The sequence below is a fragment of the Oryctolagus cuniculus genome, chromosome 11 (genome assembly GCF_964237555.1).
Source record: "Oryctolagus cuniculus chromosome 11, mOryCun1.1, whole genome shotgun sequence".
Classification (NCBI taxonomy): Eukaryota; Metazoa; Chordata; class Mammalia; order Lagomorpha; family Leporidae; genus Oryctolagus; species Oryctolagus cuniculus.
The window spans coordinates 56,565,473-56,588,457 of NC_091442.1; the positions used below are offsets into that span (position 1 = coordinate 56,565,473).

The following is a 22,985-nucleotide window of genomic DNA, read 5'->3' on the forward strand; positions in this document are numbered from 1 at the left end:
GTGAATGACAGACTCCATAAAGTGCTCCACAGTTTTTCAAGAACTTACTAATTTACATGATTATTTAGTAAAAGTGTAGGGGTTTGTTTTTGGACGGGGAATTTTTCCTGCTGACCTTTAAACTGTACAGATTATTTTCGGTCATACATATATAAGGCTATCTATGGGAGACAGGAAGAAAAGGGACTTTATTGTCCTCAACCTCATCATAGGAAGAGGGGTCACATGTTGTACTTCTTGCTTTGCCAAGCCTTATTACCTTGATTCCCCACATGCAGCCCATGTAGTGTTCATTCTGTCCTTGCTCCTAACAACTAGAACCAGGAAAACTGTCACTAGGCAGGCCAATTCCTATATCAGTGAGACTCCCAACAGAGAAGAAAGGCTGATCACCTAAATCTTTCCTGGATAAATTCTTGAGTTTCCTAGGGATTTTAGAGCTGTGGAGTCTCCCATAACTAATTTTCTTTCTCCTTTTTCCATTTCTAACCATATGGTTCTCTGCTCACAAGTTTTAAGAAACGAGATGTGGGCATTGTGGTACAGGGGGTTAAGTTCAAGTCTCGGTTACTCTGCTTCCAATTCAGCTTCCTGTTAATGAGTCTGGGAAGCAATGGATGATGGCCAGCCACATGGGAGATCAGGATGAAGTTCCTGGCTCCCGGCTTCAGCTTGGCTCAGTCCCAGCTCAGTCCCAGCTGTTGTGGGCATTTGGGGAGTGAAGCAGTGGATGGAAGAGTTCTTTCTCTCCTGTTTCTCCACCTTCCTCTGTTACTCTACCTTTCAAATAAATAGATACATCTTTTAAAATACAAAAATAAAAAATGGGAGTATTGTATGATTCCTGTTACATGACATTCTAAAAAGAGGCAAGGGCAGAAGACAGTAAAAAGATCAATGCTTATCATCGGTTGGGAAGAGGAGGGGAGGGACACAGGGATGAACAGGCAGAGCACAAAGGATTGTTTAGGTGGGTGAAATTATTCCATGTGATATTATAACTTTTTAAACTTTATTAAACTTTCTTTAAAGTTTTTTGTTTTGTTTTGTTTTGTTTTTCTTCAATTAAAAAGATCACCCCTTAAATGGTTGTAAGAGTTAGGGCTGGGCCGGCCAAAGCCAGAAGCCAGGAACTCCATCAGAGTCTCCTGTGTGGGTAGCAGGGGCCTCAGTAATTAGTCCATTATCTGTTGCCTTCCCAGGTACGTTAGTAGGAAGCTGGATCAGAACAGAGCAGCAGGGACTTGAACCAGCACACTGATATGGGATGCCAGCATTACAAATGGTGGATTAGCATGCTGTGCTATGGTGCCTGCCTCTTACTTAATTTTGAAAAATATTTGTTTTATTTGAAAGGCAGAGACAAAAGATAACTTCCATTGGCTGGTTCACTCCCCAAATGCACACAAGAGGCAGGGCTGGACCAGGCTGAAGCCAGGGGTCTGGAGCTCAATCCAGATCTGCCATGTAGAAGGAAGGACCCATGTACTAAAGCCATAATCTGTGGCCTCCCAGGTGTGCACCAGAAGGAAACTGTATTGAAAGTGGAATAGCCAGGACTTGAACCAGGTACTCTGTTATGGGATGTAGGCATCTCAAATGGTGACTTAACAGCTGTACTAAATGTCACTTCTATTATAATTATGGATACATGTTTTTGTATCTTTTTTTTTTTTTACAGGCAGAGTGGACAATGAGAGAGAGAGAGAGACAGAGAGAAAGGTCTTCCTTTGCCGTTGGTTCACCCTCCAATGGCTGCTGCGGCTGGTGCATCGTGCTGATCTGAAGCCAGGAGCCAGGTACTTTTCCTGGTCTCCCATGCGGGTGCAGGGCCCAAGGACTTGGGCCATCCTCCACTGTACTCCCGGGCCACAGCAGAGAGCTGGCCTGAAAGAGGGGTAACTGGGACAGAATCCGGCGCCCCGTCTGGGACTAGAACCCAGGGTGCCGGTGCCACAGGCGGAGGATTAGTCTATTGAGCTGCGGCGCTAGCCCATGTTTTTATATCTTTAGCAAAACTCATGTAACATACACAGAGAGTGAACCCTAACGAAATCTATGGACTTTAGTCCATAATAATGTATAATATTAATAATGAATAAATATATATGATATTAAAATAATATATAAGTATTGGCTCACCAATTGTAACAATGTAGCATACTGATACAAAATGTTATTAAAGGGTAGAATGAGGGGATAGATTTAATTATGCACTTTTCATTAAATTTTTCTGTAAATGTATAATTTTCTTTTAAAAGATTTATTTATTTGAAAGAGTCAGAACCAGCGCTATGGTGCAGTGGGTTAAAGCCCTGGCCTGAAGAACCGGCATCTTACACGGGCACCGGTTCTAGTCCCAACTGCTTCTCTTCTGATCCAGCTCTCTGCTTATGGCCTGGGAGAGCAGTAAAAGATGGCCCAAGTCCTTGGGTCCCTGCACCTGTGTGGGAGACCCAGAGGAAGTTCCTGGCTCCTGGCTTCAGGTTGGCACAGCTCCAGCCGTTGCAGCCACTTGTAGAGTGAATCAGTGGATGGAAGACCTCTCTCTCTCTCTCTGCTTCTGCCTCTCTGCAACTCTGCCTTTCGAATAAATAAATAAATCTTAAAAAAAAAAAAAAAAAAGACACCTGCATCCCATACTGGAGTGCCTGAGTTTTAGTCCCAGCTCACTCCCAGTTCCAGCATCCTGTTGATGTTTTCCCTAGGAGGCAGTAGTGATGGTTCGAGTTCAGTCTCTGCCACCCACATGGGAAACCTGCATGGCGTTCTCAGTTTCAGTATGGCCCAGCCTGGGCCACTGTGGGAACCTGAGTAGTAGACCAGCAGACAGGACCTTTCCTGTTCTCTGTTTCTCCGTCCCTGAAATAAAGTTTTTTAAATGGGGGAGGGGTATGGAGCACAAGCATTTGATGCAGCAATTAAGATGCCACTAGGGACTTTCCCATCCTATTCATGCATGCCTGGGTTGAAGTCCCAGCTCTACTTCTTCTATTTCTTTTTCTTTTCTTTCTTTCTTTTTTTTTTTTTTTTTAAGACTTATTTCATTTATTTGAAAGGCAGAGTTAGAGAGAGGGAGATACAGAGAGAGCAATCTTCCATCCACTGGTTCACTCCCCCTGCTGGCCACAAAAGCTGGGGTTAAGCCAGGCTGAAGCCAGGAGGCAGGAACTTCATCCATGTCTCTCACATGGATGCAGGGGCCCAAGGAGTTGGGTCATCTTCCACTGTTTACCCAGGCACATTAGCAGGAAGCTGGATCAGAAGTAGAGCAGCTGGGACTCCAACTGGTGCCCATATGGGATGCCGGGGCTGTAGGTGGTGGCTTCAACCATTAGGCCACCAAGCTGGCCCTGCCAGCTCCACTTCTGATTCTACTTTCCTGCTAATGTACACCCTAGGAGGCAGCACATGACACCTTAAGGGTTGAATTCCTGCCACCCACACAGGAGTTTCTAGCTCCTGACTTTGACCTGGTAGACAGCCCCAGCCATTGTGGACAGGAACCAGAGGATGGAAAATCTGTCTGTCTGTCTGTCTGCTCTCCTTGTCTCTCAAAAAGAAAACAAAATGACTTGGAGGGAACATGGCTCTGCTGACCCCTGAATTTGGGACTTAAAAATTAATAAATAAATAATCCCCATCAGGTAGTAAGAGTGAAGATAAGCTGTATAAGAAAAAGGAAAGAGTAAAAAATTAAACTCTAGGGCTCAATCTCAATCTAGAGAGGCCAGCAACTAAAGCAAGGCAAAGAAGCTTGAGAAAGAAGAAAGACAACCTTCTCTGTGGCATTTTGGAGTGACTTGTGTGCAAAACCTCAAATGAATTTATTTTCCTCAGAGAAAGAGAAGAGAAGCTAAGATGCTTACAAGAGACTCTGAGATTCTTAGCAGAAAAATCACCACCATTAAGCCTCCGGCATACTTACGGTGTCACCCTGATGCCTCATCCGTTGGCTAAAGAATCAGAGCTTGTCCCTGTACCCACGACTGCAACCGGTGCTGGTGTCAGTCTTTATGGTAGATTGAGCTATTTTTCAGGGAAATCCAGGGATAACTGCCCAGTACCAAAGAGGATCTGACCCTGGGGAGGGGAAGGGAGGTGGTCCTTTTCACCACAGGATGGTTCTCTCTGGAATAACATAAATGGCTCTTTGAGAGACCATGTCTTTGACAAGCAGAGCTGCAGTTCTGACAGCCAATCTGCTGAATGCCAAACACAGCACTCAGTTTTCTACAATGACTCAAAGGACACGGCAAGGCTGCAGATTTATTCTGCTGACTTTCCCTGCAGAGCCATTCAAGTTTTCAAAGGCAAAGAACTCCTTCCTTCCATCCCTGGGAATTGCAAATTCCACTTCGGATCTAAAGACAGAGCTATGTTTGCCCAAAATCTGACATCATCAACGCGAAAAACAAGATTTAAAAGCTGAAATGATGGCTGGCAAATTTAGTCTTTACAGCAGAAGTTGGTTCGGCACTTCAAGCTGCCGGCATAATCAACAGACATACAGGGCACATGGTACGCCAGACTGGGAATGAGCTAATTTCACAAAATTCATTCTCATTCTCTCTGTACTTTCACATGACAATTGCAAATAGACCAAAGTCTTACCAAAGCATAATCTTGGATAGCGTATGTCGCTGCACAAAGAAATTTCAAAGTAAAAACATAAAGACACTGTTACAAAGACATAAACCCCAAAGCTTCCATCTTTTCTTCATGATGCTTTTCCTTTTGAAACTCTATCCTTACCAGGAAAATTCTGTGAGAAAATTCTGTGTAAAAAGCAAAATCTCCCTACAATAAACCATTAATAGCATTCCTCTCTCAATTTGTATGTCATTTCTTCAAAATGAGATTATGAAAGAGAAAAGCTTTCTACACATCCTAACTCAGAAGCAGCAGCCATGTGCTTTGATGGGAAAGACAGTCCCATGATTAAGCAGAGTCAACCCTCAACAGATAAAAGAAAAACAGGCTTAAGAGTTAAGATACTCAATTTCTGTTTAAAACATTTTTGGTAATTTTATGATAAGCAAGCAAATAAAAACACTAAAATTTAGAGGTAATAAGTTCTATTTTGACTTTTAAAAATGTACTGAGCAAGTACCCTGGAGTAGGCATTGAAGCAAAGGGATCAGCAGTAATAAAACATAGCACAGAAAACTATGTGCAGAAAACCCGAAGAAGGTTTTTCTCCCCAAACAAAATACATAGCCTTTTTATAAAAATTAGAGAGAGGACAGAAATAAAGATGTCTGCATTATAAATAACACTGGTAAACAATTAAATGTTAAATTTTTAGACATAACCAAAGGCCTGACATTTAACCAAATATCCACTGATGCTTCAAATGCAATCCTTTCAAAGGAGTTTATCATTTGGCTATAAAGACTCCATTAACACCAAAACCTTGATCTGAATGTAACCAAACTCCAGCTGAAATTTTTTTTCTTCCTAAAGCATTATAATTTAAAAGGAGTAGTATTGGGTTTTAAGTCAGTGGAATATGTTTAGAATGCTGCTGTTGGCCCAGTCTGGATCCTTTGAGCAGAATGTTGGGGTTCTCTTTCTTCCCTTCAGAAAGATCTCTAGAGAGCACCTCTTGCACCCTGCTCATAATGCACAATTTGTTGGCATTTCTTCTCCTTCCTAACTGGCTGGGAGGAGAGAGAGCTCCATAGCCACTGTGCGTGCTTAGTAATGGCGCTTTTACTTGTCATTGTACAAAGCCTGTTAAATATTTACAACACAGACAGCAATATCTAGTCCTAAACACCCAGTTGTGAGTTTGAATTTTTTCAGAAATAAATCTATGACAAGTTTTCCCCAGCAAAACGCCAGAAGACTTTACTAACAGCTTCAAGAGACCCAGCGGGTCCAAAGGAGCAGTTATAGGCCATCTGGTGATTACTTATTATTATTTATACAGCACTTTAGATGTACACACAGATGTGTTATGAATCCACATGCAGAGGGGCCCTAACAAGGACTTCAGACAGAACGCGACTGCTGAGCAAGTCAGTCTGCATTAAAGAAACATGCTAACCAGAGAGAGGGAGTGCACTGGCTGGTTTTTAATCTGCTGCATTAGCTCTAAGACTGTTTGATAAAAAAAATTAAGAATTTCATATAATCGCAAAATCTTGTGAGGCAACAACCTAGCTACATGTGGTGTTCCAAGGGTGGTAAAGAGGGCTAAAGGAAGGACAGGCTCTCAGATCCAGAAGGCTCTTTATACACTCAGCAGTTTGTAGAAGGGACCAGAAAAGAGCCCTTCTGCTTGGGAAGATCTGTGATACAAACACACAGGATTTTATTTTTTTTTTCCTACCAGAAATGCTCTAAGAATAATTTCTGGGCTCCCATTCTGAATACTAAGCTGTATCCAGGGAAAAATGTAGTGAATACATAAAAAGTGAATACATAAAAAAAATTTCACCTTAATTTCCTGAGAATACTTCCAATTAGGTTCACACACCTTTTTTGCTGTTGCCAGACTGGAGCAAGGATGCTTTTAATCTGCTATGTACTTAGTAACACCCTAATAAATACAACATAAAAAAACTAAAATAACCAACCACATGTTTCTAAGGGGAAGTTCAAGAGTACCAGATCTGAAAAGAAACTTGAGCTTAATTCCTTGCTCCTAGCATGTCTGTATTTTAAAAATTCCAGTCCCAGTTTTGTCTATAGGAGATGTAACAGTTGTCTGCTTCTATAACAGGGTTACAGACAAAACTGCAGTGCACTGAAAATTACTGCAAAGTCAATGTATTACAAAAAATAAGGCTAGCATTTGGCCTAATTGTGCACACTGCACTGTATTTTCAGCTGCCTGACAGCATGCAGCCACTCTTACCAGATGGGAACTGGATGAATTATTGAATGAAATATGAATTATTAAATAAAATTTGAATTTTTTTAAAGTCCTGGCAGGGTGTGGGGAAGAAAGGCTTGTTTGTTTGCCTGAAATTGCCTTCACCTGTCGAAGCACGTAAACACAGCATATACCACCACACTGGCCTCCATCAACCAAACCACTTCTTCTCTTGCTATTCAATTCAAGATGCTCCCCTAACATAAAGAATTAGTAATCACCACCAACTCATTTTTCCTTGCTTTTCTTTCGTGCTCTTGCCAGTTAATAGGGAAACTTGCCAAAGGGACAGAATGAAAGACCCAGAGGCCCACAGTACCAGTACAGCCCATTTAATGGGAGTGCTGGGATAACAGGAATCATCTCTATAGATCTGTGTTATGTAGGCAATAAAACATATACCTTTGCAGCATGCCAGCATTTAACCAATCATAGGAGCTATTTGTTGCCTCATATATTACAGAGCAATAGAGATTTAAGGGATAATGTTCATGGAAGCAGAGGACACGAAGCAATAAACAGCTTTGGAGGTTGGTTAAATGCCAAGTGAAGCCAGGACTACAGCACCATAAACATTATTCCAATTATATGACAAGATAAGGAGGTATAGGAAGCTGCCCTCAATCCCACCACAACCAGGGTTCTGTTGCTATTCTTGGCCTTAGAAAAGAAAAGCAGGCTCGGAGGTTATGAGTTAGTCACACGTTTGCTGTCTCAGAAAGCTATGAAGATAATCTGGTACCTAAGTGTCCTCTGGAAGAAAAAGAGAACACCTGATAGTACATATCTTCAGGGGCAAAAAAGAAGAAGAGCCCCTCAGGGTCACAACGGACAGACACATAACCAAAGGATTTTTCTTTTTGAAAAAATTTAGATATTTAACTTTATTTAAATATTTTAGATAAAAATTTTGACAGTCACCAATCATAATTTGTAATTTACCTAAAATTCTATTAGATAATTTTAGAATAATAGAATATGTGTACTAGTAGGATATTTATTTAGAAGATAATTTTACTGAAAAGACAAAACATTATGAATTAAATTTGATTTTTCATTTTTTTCAATTTACACTTTTAAAAAACAATTTCTTTTAACTATTTAATATTTTATTTATTTTTTTATTTTTTATTTTTTTTACAGGCAGAGTGGACAGTGAGAGAGAGAGACGGAGAGAAAGGTCTTCCTTTGCCGTTGGTTCACCCTCCAATGGCCGCCGCGGCCAGCGCGCTGCGGCCGGCGCACCGCACTGATCCAATGGCAGGAGCCAGGTACTTATCCTGGTCTCCCATGGGGTGCAGGGCCCAAGCACCTGGGCCATCCTCCACTGTACTCCCTGGCCATAGCAGAGAGCTGGCCTGGAAGAGGGGCAACCGGGACAGAATCCGGCGCCCCGACTGGGACTAGAACCCGGTGTGCCGGCGCCGCAAGGCAGAGGATTAGCCTAGTGAGCCGCGGCGCCGGCTAATATTTTAAACATTAAAGCCAGTCTTCTTTATATTTTAAATTTTTAAATAGTTTTTAACAAACACACACACACACACACACACAAAAGGAAATTATCAATTCCCAACTTGACTCTCACTGGGATTAAACATGACAATAGGTCTGATCTGATTTCATCATCATTTAAAAAAATCATCTATTATTTTTCACTTTATGTTTCTGTGTGGGAGCAAACTGTTGAAATCCTTACTTAATGTATACTAAGCTGATCTTCTGTATATTAAGATAATTGAAAATGAATCTTGATGTGAATGGAAGGGGAGAGGGAGTGGGAAAGGGGAGGGTTGTGGGTGGGAGGGACGGTATGGGGGGGAAGCCATTGTAATCCATAAGTCGTACTTTGGAAATTCATATTCATTAAATAAAAGTTAAAAAAAAAAAGAAATTTAAAGTGCAAATATTCTCAGTTCTGCTAAGGAAAGCCTCCTATAAACATTAGACAGAGCCTTGTTCCCGAATATTCAGGTCTCACCATGACTATGTTTATCTCTTACAAAAGGTTGTCTTCAGTGTTTGAAAAATATATTGCCTACTTTGCTAAGGAAATATGAAATTTGTTTTATGTAATAGTGAATCAAAGAGTTTAAAAAGTTGTTTCCAATTAATATATTCTGTTTAATGTTTAATAAGGAAATCTCATGTGTGATTTTCATTTTTCAAAGAATAATGTTCATTTCCAGAGTGATAATTTTCATTTTTATTATGTTTCCTGTCACAATGTTTTAAGAATTTTTTAAAAAATGAATCATAAATAAACTGCTTTCATTAAAAAAGCCAAAAAAAAATAGTTTTTAACAGATTCAATATAGTTTGTAGATACAATTCTAAGAATATAATGGAAGTTGATCCAGAGTAGTTATGACAGAAACCTTTCTCAATGGCTAATAATGGACTGATATTAACTGTCCATGAGTAGCTTCTCCTTGGAGGAAATGTCTTCCAGTTCTTAAGGAACAGACATTCTAAATAAGCTAATATGAGGCTTGATTATACAGAAAGACTATTTAATCTGCATAATTTACTACAAACCAGTGCCATATGTCTGAGAGAAAGGTATAGGAATCTGAAATTTGTTGACTCCTGCTAATAAAAACTAGGTGAAAAGCATTCAAGAGCCAAGTCATCTAAGGGTGGGTGTTGTGGCACAGTGGCTTAAACTGCTGCTTGAGGTGACTGAATTCCATATGGGACTGTGTGGTTCAAGAGCCGGCTACTCCATACTTATTTTTCCCCCTAAAAATTTGTTTATTTATTTGAAAGTCAGAGCTACAAAGAGGGAGAGACACACAGAGAATCTTCTATCTGCTTGTTCACTCCCCAGATGGACACAACAATAAGTGCTGAATCAGGCCAAAGCCAGGAGCCAAGAGTTTCTTCCAGGTCTCCCTTGGGTTATCTTCCACTGCTTTTCCCAGGCCATTAGCAGGGAGTTCGATTAGAAGTGGTGCAGCCAAGACACGAACTGGCATCTATATGGGATGCCAGCATCCCAGACAGTGACTTTACCCACTTTGCCACAAAGCCAGCCCCTATTCCATACTTCTGATCCAGCTTCCTGTCAATGTACCTGGGAAAGAGAAGGTGATGGCCCAAGTGCTAGGGTTCTTACCACCCATGTGGGAGATACAGATGAAATTCCTGGCTCATGGTTTTGACCTAACCCAGCCCCAGCTGCTGTGGGCATTTGGGGACTGAACCAATGGCTGGAAGATCCCTCTCTATAACTCTGCCTTTCAAATAAATAAATAACTATTTTTTTATTTTTTTAAAAGAGAAGTCATGCCACTTTATCCACATAAAATAACATGTTGAATTCAACATTAAAGACAGAACATAATATTTTTTCCTGTCTCCATATATAATAGAACAATTTTTTAAAAATTGCTGAGGGGTGGATTTTTTTTAGAAAAGATTTTGTTTATTTGAAAAGGCAGAATTAGAGAGGGAGAGACAGACAGAGAGAGATATTCCATCTGCTGCTTCACTCCAAAGTGGCCACAACGATCGGGTCTCCCAAGTAGGAGTACAGGGGCCCAAGCATTTGGGCCATATGCCGCTGCTTTCCTAGGCATATCACCAGGAGTTGGATCAGAAGTGGAGCAGCCAGGACTTGAACCGGCACCCATAAGTGATGCTGTGACTTAACCTGCTGTGCCACAAGCCTGGCCCCTAGAACAACTTTATTCAATTAAAAGTTTCCCCATATGTTATTAAAAATCTATGCGTAAGGGTGGGCATTTGGCACAGCAGTTATGATGCTGCTTGGAGAGTGCCTGCGTTCGAATTCCAGCTCCGTCCCTGATTCCAGCCTCCTGGTAATGCACATCCCGGGAGGCTTTCCAGATGGCTGGGTCCCTTCCACCCATGTGGGAGACTCAGATTCAGTTCCTAGTTCCTGGCTTTGGTCTGACCCAGTCCCAGGCATTGCAGGCATTTGAGAGATGAATCAGCAGATGGGAGATTCTTTCTCTCTCTCTCTCTCTGTTTCTGTTTTGTCACAAAACAAACAAACAAAATACCATGGTTTTTCATAATATGCATTTTCCATGACCTTTCTGAAGACTCCCATCTGCATTTATTTAAAAAAATTTTTTGCACCAAAATACACATATCTTTTAATCCCATTTTCCCACCAACTTTCTGAGGTTCCCTTGTATTTCTATTATCATAGAGGAAACACCATTTTATAGGCATAATGTTTTTAAATAGATGCTATGTCATAAACATTCCAAAATGCATACAGCTTGAATTCAACCAGTCTTCTGCCATTGTTGCCTTCACAACAGTGTCCTGTTCTCAGGAGGCAGCTCTACTAACCACTCTTCTACCCACATTCCATAGAGACGTCTTAGCAGGAAAACTGCTTTCCCCAAGATCCTCTTTATGAGGGTGACGAGGCCTCAAGAGAAACACTCAACAGAAGAAAAATAATAACAGGGCTAAGAAACCATAGCACCTGTCTTTTCTGGTAAGAATGTAGACACTACAACCTTCGGCAGCCATCTTTTTTTAAAAGTACATGCAGCATATTTAGCACTCAGCTGTGTCACATCAGACGAACTGTTGGGAAATGGATCATGAACAGAATCCAAAAATAACAGCCATTAAAGACCTAGCAACCAAAACATGTTTACGTCTCTATTGAAAGGCTGGTGGTTTTGATTATATAGTGGAGAGCATAACCCACTGGTCTATTTTGGGTAAGTTTTCCTTCCACCTTCCTTTAACACTAAGGCATAGGATGGTTTCAGTTTAGAGGTACACTAGGTAAAGTCTATGCAGGCAACAAAAGATATTGAAATAATCCAAGATTCTGATCTTTCTTTGCTTTGTAACACACAGTCTCCTGAACTGTAATTTGCTTTCATTCCTTCTTCCTCTACCTGGTAGATAGAAGCCACTGAGCTTTTTGAGACTGCTATGGTAGGTTCCAAACATGTCTCGCAAAAATTACCATGGTCCTTATTACCCCTCCTGGGACATACAAAGCCTTTTTATTATTCTATCATTTCTGGGATGAAGAATTAGAAGCAATGACAAGTCGATTATAAATAGCTTAAAGGTCTCAAGGGAGCTCCAGAATGAAACCATTCTCAAAAGATATAAGGAAGCTGGATGACAGACCAAGGGCAGTTAACTTCACTTAATTTTTCTTCTCTGCTGGGTTTTCTCTATTTCATATGACATAAAGTAAACCTTATAAGGACCCCACTCTTAAGTTACTTGTTAACAGGCTTTGGGAGGAACTTGGAAGAAGACTGAATGTAACTTGAGAACTATCATCTCACCTGACCATAAAGTTCTTACATACAAAGGAGGCAGAGAATCACACTACCTAAAAAGTCAAACCTAAAAAGTGTTAAGCTGTAGCTACCAATTTTTTTTTTTAAATTAAAGTAACTTGAATCCAAAAGAGAGTGGTAACCTCCCTGAGTTCTACATTCACTCTCTCCCTGAGAGAAAAACAGCATTCAAGACCTAAGCCAGAGGCTATAATGAATCCTAATAACCAACCTACAAACAATTCAGAAATGGGAGGAAAAAGAAGGGGAAGGAAAGGCTTAGGGCAAACAGAACTCAACAATGCAGGGAGGAACCAAAGTAAAAAGTTCCTACTATTTCCTACTTGGGGGTGGTGGTGGTGGTGAGCAGAACAAAAACAAAGAAACAAACATAAATTTCACAGATTCCTGCAATCTCTGAAACCCCACAAATTGAAGTGAGTGCTACTCTTTTTGACAAAGCAGCTGCAGAGATGCGACTTGTATCTTCCTGAAGGAGCTAGAGATGCTTTTCCTTATTTCTTGTCTTCCTATTTTTATTTCTTTGAGAAGTCCTTGTCTGGGTGGTTTTAAGCACACAACATATAAAAGGGATATAGGAGTTAAGAAGCTTAAACAATAAGTGAAGAAAAGCACTGGTAAGAATGGGAAAAATAAACCTTTTCACAAAAATGTATAGTTTTCTTTTTTTTTTTTTTTTTTTTTTTTTTTTTTTTTTTTTTTTGACAGGCAGAGTGGACAGTGAGAGAGAGAGACAGAGAGAGAAAGGTCTTCCTTTGCCGTTGGTTCACCCTCCAATGGCCGCCGCTGCAGCCGGCGCACCGCGCTGATCCTGGCAGGAGCCAGGAGCCAGGTGCTTTTCCTGGTCTCCCATGGGGTGCAGGGCCCAAGCACCTGGGCCATCCTCCACTGCACTCCCTGGCCATAGCAGAGAGCTGGCCTGGAAGAGGGGCAACCGGGACAGAATCCGGCGCCCCGACCGGGACTAGAACCCGGTGTGCCGGCGCCGCAAGGTGGAGGATTAGCCTATTGAGCCGCGGCGCCGGCTAAAAATGTATAGTTTTCAAGTAAAGAAGTGAAAAGGATGCCAGATGTGGGAGTCACAGAAATAATATCAAATTCAAATACAAAAATTTTAAAAAATCATTTCAGATATGTATTTTAATAAGACTACCTGAAAAGTGAAACAAATTCACTCCATTTTTTTCAACTGGATTATTTTGTAGATATATAAAATATAATATAAACCACATAAGGAATCAGTTAATAATAAAGTTGAAAACTTTGCCAATGAAAGAAATACACCTTAGGACACAGAATCCTGCAGTGTACAATGGCCCTGCTAGCACCATTTCTGAAATTTTCAGCATTTATTAGAATTTGGAATGATCTTCCTCAGTCCATTCCTTGTCAACCACCACTTCCACCTCCTCCGCCTCTCAAATTCCAATTCTTAGAAATCTCTTTTGTCTAAGTATTGACAATGTTTAATAGAACTAGTCTGCAATATCACATACCACCAGTAAGTGTCACTAGACAGTCACATGACATTTCTTTACTGAGCTGAAAGCCAACCCTTCAGGGTCTATAAAATGAATTAATGAAGGCAACCCTTCAGGTTCTGTAAAATGAATTAATGAAGGCAGTTAAAACCTTCTTTGAATTCATTTTTTCATCCTTTGTGGAACATGGCAATAGGAGACAGTCTGAAAAAAAGAGTTAAGAATGTATAAAATGAAAAAAAAGCAATTGCAATAAAGTTATTTAAAAACATATGATGAAAAATACCTGACATGATGTATACATATGCAAACAATTACACAGCAGCAGACACACAGAGAACAAGGCATTTCATGGCATCACTTAGGGAAAATGCTTATGTAATGCTGTGAGAGCTCAGGTTCTATGCTGCATTTTTCTTTCCCAAATAGGAATCTGCCTTAGCTGTTAGCAGTAATTTTCTGGATCAGCAGTCAAAGGAAACATTTTTTTTCTTATTATTTAAAAAATCCAAATAGTCTGACAAATTGGGGTTCACAATGAATGGATACATTCTCAGCTGCTTCTCCAACTATGTTCAACTGACTTTTATATCCATGAAGGTTGAGGAGAAGATATTTCTAAACTTGCTTTGTATTTAGATGGATCGCTTTAGAATGGAGGAGAGAGCAACATGTATTCTTCAACACTACGTGCCAGGAAACAAACACCACTAGTAGAATAACAATATGGCAGAGAGCAAGGCAGATTTCATTATGGTAGAGTGCCTACACCTCCTCATAACTTGGATTTACACACTGCAAATCCTCTGATCTGATTACCTCCAGTGATCACGTAAAATACCGGCTTTAAACTCTTTGCCTTAGTGATAAAACAGCCACTTTGATTCACAACGAGACATTCACAATAAAGTATATTGTAAACGTACCTGTCCACAGCCCGGGGCATTGCACACAAACGGTCTGTCGTCTCCCATATTTCATATAGCAGAGCGGAGCTGAGGAGTAGGAGGTAGGGAAAAGTTATGTTAAATACGCTAGAGCAGAAAAAAAAAACAGTGCTTCAAAAATATCAAGCCTAGAAACAGGTGTTCCAGGAATGCCATCTATCAGAGCTGTAAACACAGGCTACTTTGGGGAGACCCATTAGACAGGTGGCATATGATCCACTGCGCCTCAATTGACTTTTAATTAGAAAAATTTTGACCTAAATAGTTGAGGAATTTCAACCTTTGCTATGTTTTCCCTCTTTCTGCTACAGTATACAACACACTTCTCCAGTCTGCTGAATTACAACCAGTGCAGTTCCCTATGTCAATAAATCCACTGAACGCTCAATGCGGAAGCCATATTTCTAACCTAGAGAAGACCAAAATTTGTCATTTAATTAATTAAGGGATTATAGGAGGGGTGCTCCATTTTACAGGGCTATAATCTGGCTCCCTGGTGTATAAACTACGAGACTGTTGGCAAGGGTCGTTTATCCCAGATTATTGCCAAAGAAAACAAAGCACCCATCCTATTGGGCTACATGGGAAATGATTTTCATTAATAAAAAAATAAAAATAAAAACCTCCTCTCCCCACTGGGAGCCTCCTTCTCCCCCCACCAATCGTCTGTGGCAAATGGAGAAATATCGGTGCCCTCCACCCCTCCCCCGATTCTATTTATGGCGAGGTTTTTAAAAGCAGCAATAAAACAAATGTCGACTCTTTGGGGGTTTACTGGGTGAATATGTTCCGGCTGTTTGTGCTGCTCTCGGCCAGGGTTCTTGGGCTGCTCTGCTGCAGCCAACAGATGTGCACTGCTGCAGGGGATAAAGAAATGACACTAAAAGGCATCACTGCCCACCCCCTCTATGTCTCTGAAGAATTTCATAGAATGTATACTGTTTTTGAAATTATCCAAGCTAAACTCTTGAAATGTTGATCGAAATTCTTCATCAAAGAATAGTAATTCCAATCTCAATGTGCTGGGGGAAATTTCTCATATTCCAAATAGGAATAAAAATAGAGATAGAGATGGTACGGTTTAGAATGCAAATCACAGTTAACTCCTAAAAGATATTTTTCAAATAGCCTTCCATAAAATAGAAAGGTATCCAAAAGAATACGAACAAGAAAGATGAGAGAGAAACTACAATTTGAATAAGCCTAGACATAACTTCAGAACTGAAACCAAATTTAAAATTTGTATCTCAGAAATGTCAGGCCAATCTCAGTTAGGCCGATGTTAAAATAAAATGTTCATATGCTAGAATGAACCTAGTAATCGAAAAACCATGCTTAAAACTCAGAGAGTAGTTAGGTAACATCTCTTCTACTCTCTTAGGACTCACTCTGGGGTTAGAAACCAGTATTTCTGGTTGTCTAATCAGTAATTCCACAACTAATCGGTGTTTAAAATTGTGGGGTGCCCCATAAAATAGAAGGGGCTTTTTGGTCATCTTTCAGCGTAACGGGAACACGGTCTAACTATGAAGGAAACCGACGCTGCAGCATTGCTGTAATGGAAAGAGCCTGTATGTACACACGTGTACACAGATTTATATCACATTTAGCCAGGATAAATTGCTTCAATAAATTCTGTTCCTAGGAGAGGCTAGCTCAAGCTGATGATTGGGTACTGGGAAATGAGAGCTTCATTCTTCTTCACACGGCCCCAGGGCAAGGGGGTTTTCTGGTTGGTTTGTTTGTTTTAAATGCACAATGATTTTTTAGCACTTTCTAGAACCTCAACACAGTGCCAAAAACAAAACAAAACAAAACAAAGACCAAGTAAATAAACACAAACACCAAAGCCATTATGGCTGAAAACACAGAGCCTTTTTGGAATAAAATTCCTAACTGTTGTGCTGAGATAATTTCACTTCCCAAACCCAGAACCTATTTTCCTAAAATGCTAATTTTATTTAATGCATTTTCAACCAGGAAGTAAACTATAAGGGCTAGAATAGACAAAACACAAGGACCTAGGAGGATCCTTTTCTTTTATCTTGGTTCTCATTTTCCTACCTATTTTGAGGCAAGAAAGGGTTTCCACTGAGATGTGAGGCAGAACTGGTACAGAAAGTGATTAAATAAATTCTGGAATGGTGTTCCTCAAACTACAAAATTCAAAATTTAACTTGGCTTTTGCACAATCACATTACAATATATGGCTTCCAAATTTTATGTAATGGCATCCTTATTAGAAAATAGAGGTGAAAAACTATGCCTTTCTAAAAAAATGAGGGAGAAAAAGCATAAAAATCTAACAGAAGTAAGCATTTTCACTGCTCTTAAATATTCAACTGACATCCACTTACTAGGATTTCCTGCTTCCTTCCCAATTTGGTGGCCTTTGTTTTACCATTTTCACTAAAGGGAATGAGATCACAATAGAAGGAAGAAGGGTCTCTCTCTTAAATACCCACAATTGTTCTTGAATCATTCCCTCAATCTCTTGCACCTTGTAATTTCTACCACTCTTATTTTTAAATTTTTCCAATTTAAAATGCTTTGTCTTTTTAAAAAATTTAAATATTTAACAAAAAGAATGATATCTTCCCATTAAAAAAAAATTCAGCTAACAAACACCTTTAAAAAAATTCACTTTCAGTCTGCTGCATCAATTGCTACAAATAAGTAGAAATAAGCAGTGACAGTCTTTAACACTTAAACCCATCTTAAATCACCAGACAGGTCAAACTGCTGCTGTTTCAAAACAAAAAGTAACATATTTCTGGAGTATAACCAGACTGAGACAAAAGGTGAAATCCTGAATAACGATGTTGCCACTCACTGGAACTTAACTCACAGCTCACTTGCACCTGTACTACTTGACAAGTAGATCCCGTGTGTGGGCATGGCATTCACTGTGTGTCATTTCCCTCTCTATCCATTCTTCAGGATGAAACACAAGCATTTTACAGAACTAAACAGAAAATGGCAGGAGAGGGAAACACACATTTAGAGGCAGTGGCAAGGGTAACTAAGATTAGTACAGGAAAACAAAGAGGAACTAAGGCCTGTCCTAGGGGCCAAGCTCTGTGGAGGGAAAGGCTCGTGTATGCACAGTGACCAGAATGCACAAATGATAAAAACCAGTGTTTACTCAAAAGAAAGTTATCTGAATACTGGGAGAGAGTTTCAGAAAACCCAAGGTTTAGGAACTGATTTTTAATAGTTGAGATTATTTCCCCAAAATCAGTTTTTTTCAGAGCCAAAGGTAGACTCTAAAATAGTCAACGTGCAAGTAAGAAAATAGATTCTTTCTCTATGCAGCTATTGATTTATATATTGTTACAGGACGAGGATGGAGTCTGTCGCTGAGAGCTACAAAACCCAGTTGTGATGTGATGATTTCTCTAGTAATCAAATGACATTAATAAGAAGCTCAGCTCTAAGAAAGGAATAAAAACTATGTACAAACACATTTAGGGGCCTTTTGTTAGGAACCTAATGACAAAAAGCAGACATGGATAGGTCTAAAAAGTAGGGATGTATACACACCATCATTATCAAAGATTAATGAAAATCCAGAAGGAATTTAAACTGGCCATTATTCCTTGATTTGAAAAACACTACAAAGGAACAATTAACTGCCAGGCAAAAATGGACATTAAACTAAAAACAGTAAGTCCTTGCCAAGAAAACAATCTTTCACTTATCTGGCATGAGAGAAGTCAGGTTAATTATGGTTTGTGGACAGCATTGAGGCACAGCAGGTTAGCTATGGTCTGTGATGCTGGCATCCCAGATGGGTGCCAGTTCAAGTCCCGGCTGCTGCTTTTCCCATCCAGCTCACTGCTACTGCACTTGGGAAAGCGGTGATGGTGGCCCGAGTACTTGCACCCTGCACACATAGAGGACAGAATTCCAGGCTACTGGCTTTGGCCTGGCCCAGCCCCAGCCATGGCAGCCATTTGGGGAATGAATTAGCAGATGGAAAATAACTCTCTCTCTTTATCTCTCTCTTTCTCTCCATAATTCTGCTTTTCAAATAAATGATTAAATCTTTTTTTAAAAATAATTATGGATTAATGTGCAAGATTAATTAGGCTGAGGTTGATCAGTATAGATATAAGTTAGAACCTTGGCAATTTCTCTTACTGTCTATGGGTATTTATCAAATTCTTTTATTGGCAACTCCAAAGCATAGAAAAAAACCACTGGGACCGGCGCTGTGGCGCAGTAGTTTAAGGCCCCAGCCTGCAGCATTGGCATCCCATATGGGCACCAGTTGAAGTCCCGGCTGCTCCTCTTCCAATCCAGCTCTCTGCTATGGCCTGGGAAAGCAGTAGAAGACGGCCCAAGTGCTTGGGCCCCTGCACCCGTGTGGGAGACCTGGAAGAAGCTTCTGGCTCCTGGCTTCGGATCGGCTCAGCTCTGGCCGTGGCAGTCATTTGGGGAGTGAACCAGTGGAATGGAAGACCTCTCTCTCTCTGGCTCTATCTCTTTCTGTAGCTCTTTCAAATAAATAAAAGAATTCTTGGGGCTGGTGCTGTGGCTCACTTGGTTAACCCTCCACCTGCAGTGCCAGCATCCCATATGGGCACCAGGTTCTGGTCCCAGTTGCTCCTCTTCCAGTCCAGCTCTCTGCTTTGGCCCAGGAAGGCAGAGGAGGATGGTGCAAGTGCTTGGGCCCTGCACCTACATGGGAGACCAGGAGAAGCACCTGGCTCCTGGCTTTGGACTGGCGCAGCGCTGGCCGTAGCAGCCATTTGGGGGGTGAACCAACGGAAGGAAGACCTTTCTCTCTGTCTCTCTCTCTCTCAGTGTCTAACTCCGTCAAGTAAAAAAAAAAAAAAAAAAAAAAATCTTAAAAAGATAGAAAGAAAAAAACACCAAAAGAAAGAGGCGGTTGAGTCAAAAAAAGATTTAACAATGAGAGTTTAAAATTAATAATCACAGGGTGGTGCCGTGGCTCAATAGGCTAATCCTCTGCCTTGCGGTGCCGGCACACGGGGTTCTAGTCCCGGTCGGGGCTCTGGATTCTGTCCTGGTTGCCCCTCTTCCAGGCCAGCTCTCTGCTATGGCCCGGGAGTGCAGTGGAGGATGGCCCAAGTCCTTGGGCCTTGCACCCGCATGGGAGACCTGGAAAAAGCACCTGGCTCCTGGCTTCAGATCAGCGCAATGCGCTGGCCGTGGCGCGCCAGCCGCGGCAGCCATTGGAGGGTGAACCAACAGCAAAGGAAGACCTTTCTCTCTGTCTCTCTCTCTCTCACTGTCCACTCTGCCTGTCAAAAATTAAAAAAAAAAAAAAAAATTTAATAATCACAACTTACTTTTTGTATCAAACACATTATTTTTTAAAATACAGTTTTATTGATAGCTCCAAATGTATTTTCTTTTTTTAAGATGTATTTATTTGAAATAGAGAGTGACAGAAATGGAGAGACAGGAGATCTTCCATCCACTGGTTTATTCCCCAAATGGATGCAAAGGCTGGGGCTGGGCCAGGCTGAAGTAGGCAACAGGGCTCCATCTGGGTCTCCCACATGGGTGGTAAGGGCCCAAGCATTTGGGTCACCTTCTTCTGCCTTCCCAGGTACATTGACAGAAAGCTGGATTAGAAGTGGACTAGCCAGGACTAGAACAGGTGCTCTGATAAAGCATGCTGGAGATGAAGCAGTGGCTCAACCCATAGTGCCACAACTATGGCCCAAGTCAGTTGTGGGTTTTTTTTTTTTTTTTTTTTTTTGACAGGCAGAGTGGACAGTGAGAGAGAGAGACAGAGAGAGAAAGGTCTTCCTTTACCGTTGGTTCACCCTCCAATGGCCGCTGCACCACGCTGATCCGAAGCCAGGAGCCAGGTGCTTATCCTGGTCTCCCATGCAGGTGCAGGGCCTAAGCACTTGGGCCATCCTCCACTGCACTCCCGGGCCACAGCAGAGAGCTGGCCTGGAAGAGGACAACCGGGACAGAATCCGGCGCCCCAACCGGGACTAGAACCCGGGGTGCCAGTGCTGCTAGGTGGAGGATTAGCCTATTGAGCTGCAGCGCCGGCCCTGATCAGTTTTAAAATTCGTTAACTCAGGGCAGGTGTTTGGCACAGTGATTAAGTTGCCACTTGGGACACCCACCCTCACATCAGAATGCCTGGTTCCAGTCCTGTCTCCACCATTTCCCATACCGCTTCCTGCTAATGTGCACCCTGGCAGACAACGGGTAATGGCTCAAGTACTTGGGTCCCTGTCACTCACATGGTAGACCCAGACTGAGTTCCTGGCTCCTAGCTTCAGCCTAGTCTAGCCTGGCTGTTGTGGGTATCTGGGGAATGAACCAGCAGACAGAAGATAATCTGTTCTCTGCTTTTCAAATTAAAAGAATGAATGAACAAAAGAAAACATTTAAAAAATATTTTTTTTAATTCACCAAATAATTTTTTCAGTGCCTACCATATACTCTAAGCCCCAGGTATTTGGTAAGGTCTCTGGCCCTCACTGAGCTCATTTACATTCTAAGGAAAAAAAATAAGACAAGCAAGTAAATAAAATAATTTTAGATAAAGAGTAGATGATTACTATTAAATAAATGAAATGGTGATGTGTCAGTGATTACGAGAGGGCTATTTTAATTTCATGACTAAAAAGGTAAGGGCTGCATTATCTGGGATCACGGGGGAATGGGAGGACTGGTGTTCCGATGCAGAGGGTAAAGCCACTGCCTCTAACGCGTGCATCCGATATGGGCACCAGTTCATGTTCCAGCTGCTGTACTTCGATCCAGCTCTCTGCTAATGAACCTGGGAAGCAGCAGACGTCCGTAGTGCTTGTGCCACTGCCAACCATGCAGGGGACCCAGATGAAGCTTCTGGCTTCGGCCTGGCCCAGCCCTGACCACTGCAGCCATTTGGGATCTGGGGAGTGAAACAGCAGATGGAAGATCTCTCTCTGTCTTTCTCGTACCTGTAACTCTGCCTTCCAAGTAAATAAGTCAAATAAGTCAATCTTAAAAGTGGGGGGGGAGGGGGAGACAAGGGAAACAGGGTGGACTACAGAGACCTATGTGAAAATTTCAGGAAGTATTTCTTCTCATAACAGCACATACTCAATTAATGTTTATTGATCTACTATTTAATAAGCATTCAGAGTTGATATCCAACCTGATATTTCAAGTTTTGCAGAAAGCTCCTGGATCTACAAAATATTTGCTATGCAAGTATTTATATATTTAAGGCTATACATATTTAAGATATATTTTAAATATGCACTTATGATTACTTTGCACACAAGGTTCTTTATATGACGACCTTCAACCAATTCAGCTTTACTTATCACTCAAGTAACATAAAAGAGGCTTTAAAGTTTTTTAGTGTGCTAAATATTGAAAGGAGGGATGTATCTAAGAAGTTAACTCTAAATCAGACCTTGGAAACAAAGCCTTGGCCACAGCTATTAAGATGTATATTCAGGGACTGGTGCTACTGTGGAGCTTAGCAGGTAAGAGGTAAAGCTGCCACCTGCAGTGCCAGCATCCCATATGGGCATCAGTTCGAGTCCCAGCTGCTCCATTTCCAATCTACCTTCTCTGCCATGACCTGGGAGGGCAGGAGAGGATGGCCCAAGTCCTTGGGCCCCTGCCACCCACATGGGAGACCCAGAAGAAGCTCCCAGCTCCTGGCTCCTGGTTTCAGGCTTCAGGTCACCCCAGCTCCGGCCATTGCAGTCATTTGGGGAGTAAACCAGCAGACTGAGGACCTCTCTCTCTCTCTCTGCCTCTCTGTAACTCTACCTTTCAAATAAATAAATCTTTAAAAAAAAAAAAAGTATATTCCCAGGATCAAGTGTTAAGACTCCAGTACTGGGGCTGGTGCTGTGGTGCAGCAGGTTAAAGCCCTGGCCTGAAGCGTCAGCATCCCATATGGGCGCCAGTTCTAGTCCTGGCTGCTCCTCTTCAGATCCAGCTCTCTGCTGTGGCCTGGGACAGCAGTAGATGGCCCAAGTCCTTAGGCCCCTGGACCCACATGTGGGACCCAGAAGAAGCTCCTGGCTTTGAATTGGCTCAGCTTCGGCCGTTGCTGCCATCTGGGGAGTGAACCAGCAGATGGAAGACCTCTCTCTCTCTCTCTCTGCCTTTCTCTGTAACTGTCTTTAAAATAAATAAAATAAATCTTAAAAAAAAAAAAAAAAAAAAGACTCCAGTACCTAGGTTTAATTCCCGGCTCTGGCTCTTGATTCCAGCTTCCTGCTAATGCAGACCCTGAGAGATAGTGATAATGGCTCAAGTAATTGGGTTTCTGCCACTCAGTTAGGAAACCTGGATAGTGTTTCCAGCTTTTGGCTTCTGTTCCCGTCCAGCCCCAGCCATTGTGGACAACTGGGGAGTGAAT

General features: G+C 41.5%; 1 protein-coding gene across 2 annotated transcripts in view; it reads right to left on the reverse strand.

The window, feature by feature from the left end:
• LOC100351569 (cyclic AMP-dependent transcription factor ATF-7) overlaps positions 1–22,985 on the reverse strand; it is a 107,057-nt gene that overhangs the window by 60,943 nt on the left and 23,129 nt on the right. For both annotated transcript variants that reach the window (XM_008256540.4, XM_008256541.4), the window contains exon 2: positions 14,600–14,668. In XM_008256540.4, coding sequence (XP_008254762.1) covers positions 14,600–14,647 — 48 coding nt within the window. In that variant the 5' untranslated portion in view covers positions 14,648–14,668. The remainder of the gene's footprint in view (positions 1–14,599; positions 14,669–22,985) is intronic.